The sequence below is a fragment of the Nicrophorus vespilloides genome, unplaced genomic scaffold (genome assembly GCF_001412225.1).
Source record: "Nicrophorus vespilloides isolate i.1.1-1 unplaced genomic scaffold, Nicve_v1.0, whole genome shotgun sequence".
In the NCBI taxonomy this organism is placed as follows: domain Eukaryota; kingdom Metazoa; phylum Arthropoda; class Insecta; order Coleoptera; family Silphidae; genus Nicrophorus; species Nicrophorus vespilloides.
This window is the reverse complement of record NW_017100108.1, coordinates 951,873-959,191: the sequence shown is the minus strand read 5'-3', so window position 1 is coordinate 959,191 and position 7,319 is coordinate 951,873. Positions and strand designations below refer to the sequence as shown.

At 30.3% G+C, this 7,319-nt stretch overlaps 1 protein-coding gene across 1 annotated transcript; it reads right to left on the bottom strand.

The window, feature by feature from the left end:
• Positions 1-5,760: 5,760 nt before the first annotated feature.
• Positions 5,761-7,236, bottom strand: LOC108568329 (odorant receptor 22c-like). The gene is made up of 6 exons (XM_017929336.1): positions 7,030-7,236; positions 6,478-6,683; positions 6,267-6,371; positions 6,102-6,207; positions 5,891-6,049; positions 5,761-5,835 (listed from the first exon to the last, which is right to left on the bottom strand). Exons 1-6 carry the CDS (start codon positions 7,234-7,236, stop codon positions 5,776-5,778), a joined length of 843 nt encoding a protein of 280 aa, XP_017784825.1. The 3' UTR covers positions 5,761-5,775.
• Positions 7,237-7,319: the final 83 nt, after the last annotated feature.

The window sequence follows — 7,319 nt, the reverse complement described above, 5'->3', positions numbered from 1 at the left end:
TTTTCTGAAAATGATTACACATCTGTTCAATAAAGTATCAAATCTCCTATTAATACTTGTTGCACACTGGTCCACTTCTTGTTACGCCAATGATTACAAACACTTTTTTGTTTGTAAGTGAAGAAGAAATTATGCAGTTATTGAATTGATTTAAATTTTTATAAAGAAACTAATGTACCAAGTTCTGACTTCATTTTCATTCTCGAAACAATCTGATCAATACTTGCATTACACTCATTGATATATCGATATTATTTTAATAATATTATAATAAATATTGAGTAAAGTTTATAAAACATAAATGAATACGTTAATTATAATAATGTAAATGTAAAATTGATTTTTAATTTCGAATCATGAATATGCATAGCACGTGCTGAACGATAAAAATATCAATTCTCTGACAGAAATTTAAAAAGACATAAAAAAAAATAAAAACGTAGGAATTTAAGTTGCATGCTGCGAGAGTGTGAAAAATGCTACGCGAAAATGATTAAGAGTCCCAAGTGCATTTGCGTAGTTTATTTACATCGAGACAGGAAAAACAGTCTCACAGACTTGAGACTGAAGTAAATACTTATGTCGTATGCAAAACATGCATCAAATATACAATGTCATTATTAAATATATGTAGCATACGAGATCTTGAATCACATTTTTTATTAATGATACGCAATTCCATATTAGATTAGAATATTATACAATATGAATATATAATATTATTCTGAGATTTCTGTTTTGCTAATTTAATCTGCTAATATCCATTAATCGACAAGTTCAAATAAATTTAAAATTGTTTACGAAATATTTCCAGGTCGTATTCAATTAACAATATGGAAAATATATTTGTGGTAAACAATCTTTATGTTGAAGAAATAACTAACTTATGGCAATAAAATATATTTTTTTATTCATATACTATAAAATAAATTAGCGATTTAAAATATAAAGTTCTTCCTATTGCAGTCGTACTTCGATTGAGGAATAGGAAGCGTTCGACGAAATTACTTTGTTGAGCGAAATTTCAGTTTCAGAGTAAAAATTCTATGCCTAGAAAAAAGAAAAGCTGTATTAAATAAACAGTAAACTGACAATTGTCCATACGGAGTTATTGCATTTAATAATAAATCGTTTTCAATGCCATTTAAGAACCTTCCAAAATCATTGGTTGTTAACTCTTTTTCGGCAGAAACTTTTATAAATGTATCTTCTTCTTTTTCTATGTTTAACAAATTTTGCTTAATCTTCCATTGAAAAACAATAATCTTCAGCATTCAATAAATTTATAACATCCCTTTCATCGACATTTTTTTAAACCTATTAATTTAGCTATATGGATAACTTAATTTCAAATTTCTAGGATGTTACAAAACAATAAATTGGAATATATTTTTATGTTAAACGGGGCTTGAAATTGTGGACTTCGCTATATCGAAGATTCGTTATCAAAGGTATAGTTAACCGAGATATGACCACACTCATAAATAGCATTATATGTATATAATGCAGATAATCATTCAAGTGAATGAGAACTTTATAAATTCAAAAAATTAACAAATAATCACACAACAGCACCTTACTGTACTTTAAGTCAGCGTTTCTCATCTTATGAACCAAAATTGGATCGCGATATTTTTTAATGGATCTCAAAATAACAGCTGTAATGGTATGTCAAAGCTAGGAACTGGTGAGAAACTGTTGAGACGCAGAAACAAATGCAAGAAGGTTTAGAAACGCAGTTTTAAAGTATGTATCTTGTAATTATTAATGGGAATATCTTCAAACACACATATTTACAAAGAATACCTCGCATAGTGTGTCTTGAACAAAATAAATAAATTCTAAAAAAATAATACACCCAATTATTTTTATATAATATACATTTAAATATTAGATAAATTATCCTTTGCTTTTCGTCTATACAGACAATTCTGATATTGTGCTGTTTATTATGCGATTTGATAAGTCCTCGATTAGTAAGGTTTCAAATAGTGCGGTGTATTAGCGGGGCCGATATATATTTTGTGTTATTAATATATTTTGATAAACGATATGCTCAAAACATACTAAATCATGGGAAATTGTTGATTATTTATATTTGTGATTTGGGAAATCCCTGGTAGTATTTTCCAAAATAAATTTACAACACAATTACTCGTGCTCGTATATAAATTTTAAAAAAAATAAATATTTTATGTCGATTACTATTAACAAATTATGTACAGTCGATAAAATGCAGACACATAAGACATGCAATTAGTACTTTGCACGTTCGAACGTAATAGAGTTTAAGCAATATAAACAAAACAGTCATCGAGAATTGGGCCAGGGCCGAACTCATACAAAAATTCGACTCCGATACAAACGTATACCTGCCCAACCGCGTTGTTTTTATTTTCAATCTCCCAATGTATTTATAGAAACGTAGAAGCCGATGTTGTTTATTTTTGTTTTTATTTGCGTTTTACGTTTTATTTATTTCTTTATTTATTAAATAATGATTTGGACCTTGACCATGGAAGAAAAATAAATTTAACACGCCGCGGAAACATGATTTCTTTGATTAGTAGTCTAGAATCATATATGTCCCACTACTGCGACTCATTCAATTACATTAATTCTTCGTCTGGAAAATAGTGCAACAAAGTTAATATTTCCGAACTTGTTCCGTAATAAACCGAAAGAAATAACATAATAAAACTATTAATTGTAAACAACAATAGAATTATCGTAAAACTTTGTAATTTCTTTCAAATTGCAATGCGGATTGTGACTTATCTTACGAGTTTCTTTAAACAATGATATCGAATTGTTAATGCATTCTTGGTACGTAAATCACGTAATGCTTCATATCGTCACATGCATTGTTTTCGTAAAACTATTCTTAAATGTCAACAAATTATTTACCTGCAATGATCATAATCATTATTACTGAAAGTAATCACTGTATGAATATCCATTTAATAATATCTTTCCTTTTAGAATATTGACTATCTTTTATAAGAAAACATATTCAGTTTTAATAACAGTTTAATGCATTAACAAATAACAATAAACATGTACACTGTTCTTTGATATAAATAATTAATTATAACAAATACGAAATAACTTTAATATATTACCAGACCTGGCAAAATTATTTGTTATATCCTGTGTTTACTAAAAATTAAAATGTGCACGCAGTAGTCAAATCGTATCTTAATCACTCACATCGGTTCGAATTTTCATTATTTCAAAGATACCTATACCATCTGCAATATTTTCAGTAATGATATATTAATTCAACTGAAATAAATTATAATTATCTTATTGATGTATAAAGCTATAGAGTAGTATTTAGAGTAGAATTACAAATTTATGTGTAACATCGGCATGGATGTAAAATCAGGTGCACTTTTAAAGCTTCTACAGTCAACTGAACGGAAATATTAATATTTAAATCAATAAGACTTTTTCAGACACAATATTTAAATTGATAGAATCGCTCAACCATATGTAATAGACAGTTCAATAGACGTACAATTGAAGAAATTTCAATTTACATGTCAAAAAATATATAATAGTGCAGACGTATGAAGAGGTAAAGTATTTGAAATTGAATAATTTTAAAATTGCTATAAGATTTTGTATGGATTTTTTTTTGTATGTGTATTATTGACTATGTCCAACTATAAATTTACCTTAGAAAAATAAATGGTGCCCGCAGCCCGACCGGAGTTCTACAATGTGCTCTTGAGTGCAAAAAGGTTGGGGACCCCTGCACTACAGTATTTAATAGATATTTTCAGAAATCTCAACTCTGTAGTAATTCTTCTAAATGGAAACAATAATTAAAATTACTGCAACCAACAAAAGAATTTTCCAGAAAAGAAAATCCAAGAATCTGTTTATTATTATATGTGTACTTATTATTAGTTTACAGAGTTGTGCCTCGATTATAGGAGTTTCAGAAACCGGGCATCAGATATATAATAATTTTATAACTGGCTCAATAATTGTAGTTTGCAAACCGAAATTCTACATTCTTCGGAGGTTATTTGGTCACGGACCAAAAAGTTTGAGAATCACTGATTTATACTGTGGTGCTCATTATTTTCGTTAAAATTCTCTAATTTTCTAGGGCTAAAGGGTATTCTCTACCGCTAATATTTTAATTTCCAGGAACTATTACCAACGGAATTACAGAGGGGATTTTATTACTTTTGTTTTATTACTTATTCTGTGTATCCGGCCGGCGTTAGACTTTTTTGTACCAAGATTTGAAGTTCCTCTAATGTTACGAAACATTACCTATACAACCCAACATACACTTAATATAATTATTGCGGAGAATTGTTTCCCCAATAAGCGAGAAATCGAGAAAGTAACTAAATACAAAAATAGACCATAAAAGGAAAAAAAATATCACTGATTTTATACAATTAAAATTACTTTATTTTGAAAATTTCAAACCGGAATATTGTCAGGACCGCATTTTATATGGCCATGCGCTTTATATTTTTCATGGTGCAATTTTAATGTAATAATTTGTTTATAATAAATAATTTATTTAAAAATGTTTTTCTTGCCTCGCGTATTGAATATATTGAAATAGGCCACGCAAAAGGTTACATGACTCTGAACTGACTCCGAACTGATCGAACATATTTACAGTAACCAATGTCACAATTGGCAAGGTGTAATGGCAAATTCTATACCTCCACAGTGTTAGACCTCGTGTCAGTAATATACCATGGAGAACCAATAATTATTCTTAAGAACTTGTACTGGAATCGTTTTACAATGACAATGTTTGACCAACTGCTGGTTCCCCACAACTGTATTCTGTGGATCAGAGAGATTCTAAAATTACCTTACACATCAGTAATTTGCGTATTTCTGTCGGTCCGATAAATTTGTTTTCTTTTAAAATTGCTATCGTGCCTGTGCTATCCAGTATAGTTTACTGAACTTAATTTCAAGTTGTTCTCTTTTTGCTTGTATGTAAACATCTTCAAGATTACATCGATGAAATTTGAAAATATAAAAGTTATTTTATATAAATACATGAAAATGTGTAATGTTAATTTAAATAAATTCACATATGTGTAGAAATATGATATTATTTAATTATTTTGAAAAAATGTAGACTGGTATGAAAGCCGCAAAATAATATCATATATATGTCAACTGATCATTTTTCCGAAACGTGCTGGGCTTATTTGCACTTGTCAACTTCTGTATATTGATGCTCTGCGATTCCACTATTTCCTTTCACTGTGAATCTGCTGCTATCTTTAACACTGTCATTGTCCGTCGACTTGGCTGAAGGTCCATATGCTGAACCGCATTCATTTCACTGTCCATCTGTGATGAACGATGGCTCTATTGCTGCAAGCACCAAGTGGGCTCACAAAGGGCCTGGCTTTTTACCAGGATTCGAACCGTCGCCGCCTTAACCATTCGGCTGTTAGTCGCCCTTTTTCCCTGATATAAACATAATTGTAAATTATATCTCATGACTGATGACATATAGCGATATTATGTTTTGTGTACACACTGACCAATTGATCAGTGTTGTAAATACTTATACATGAGTGTTTGCAATTGTCCATTTATTATGAGATCATACTACGTTCATAAATTATATAAACGAAATTGTTAAATATTTATTAATCATAACAAACGCTTCCTATATTTTTTATTTTTGTGTTTACTATTCATTGAATATATGATTACTTAATTACAGATATTTATCTATATTTTAAAATATTTTAAGCGCATGCATTAAGGTTGTCATCTTGGTGTACTTAATTTATCTAGAAGGGTGTAAATTGACATGACATTTTTTAAAAGCTACAAAATATCAATAATATTATCAAAAATAGGTGTTCTTGAGGTATTCACTTACCTTCATATACGAAACCAAATTGAGATCATACATTTTTCCAATTGTCAATCTATCAATTCTTTGAGATCTTTGTATAACGAAAGCTAGCGATTTTCTAATTTTTGTTTCTCCTTTCATCCACCAATCAATTTCATAAACTGCATTCGATACGCTTACTACCTGAAAGAGCTGGTCAAATTATTACGTAATATTTAAAATCAGCTTGTTTTACTTGAGTATTCAGAATTGCGCCGCTCATACAATACAATCCGAATTGTATCAACAAATTCGCGCAGTACGGTCCATATTTCAATAACATGTATCCATCAGGCGGAAAGCTGAAGGACATATAATAATGTAAGTACAAAAATGCACTGAAAAATATGAGTTTACAAACCCGTTTCTTGTTATCATATATAAACTAAATGTAACAGCTACAAGCATAGTCCAATACTTGATGAATAACATGCGCGTGTAGATGCTATTTATCAACTTTATATAACTGAAATAAGCAATTAATGTAAACTAGGGAGACCTTATTATACATATGATTAAATTAATGGATTTTCGTTCAAGTCATTGATATTTTTTTTGTAAACAATTCTTACTTTAAAATGAAGTTATGATGGATGATGACCTCGCGCAAAAATTTATGCTTTTCAGGTCCTCTGTTCTTATAGCTGATCTCGAGAAAAGCGTGTTTGATTAATTCCAGTTGAACATATATTGTCGTGATAAGTCCCATGTATAGGCCGTCGAATCCCATGATCACTGGATACAGCTGAAAGATAATGTGGAATGCTTGGAAGGTCGCCTGCACGACGAAACATTTGTTTTGATGTAAATCGCAAACGTCATAACCGGGAAACGGCAAAATATGTTGTTTCACAATTAACGGTTTAAATGTGAGTATGAATACAGTTGTTAAACTAATGCAGAGATAGCATTTATAAAGCCGGAAAACTCTCGCCATTGGCCTGTCGACTACACGTCGAAAGTTTTCCCCAAACTTATTTGTTGACCAAAAAAGGCTCGCTTGCAACTGGATTACACCGAATATACGGTCTTTATAGTATACAAGACACAGTAACTTTACAAAACACTGAAAATAAACTTTATTAGCAGAAGAAAACGAAGAGCAAAGTAATATAAATGGTTACAAGCATTGTGTTAGGAAGAGCTTCAACCTTTGCTACAGTTTTAACGCCGTTCCAGTTCAAGAGTAACTCCAAACCCGTTATGACCATGACAATGGCATTGCAAACTATTGTGAATCCACTCAGAATCTTGTCAAATAATTCAGTTTTCCTCGGATCAATTCCATTTGTTCGCAACGCCGCTAACGACCACTCGATAAGACCGTACATTATCAACAGGCGTCATTCCACCTTATTCGATTATTATCTATATAATGGATATTTAATTGTACTCGATAATTATTACAAAATAA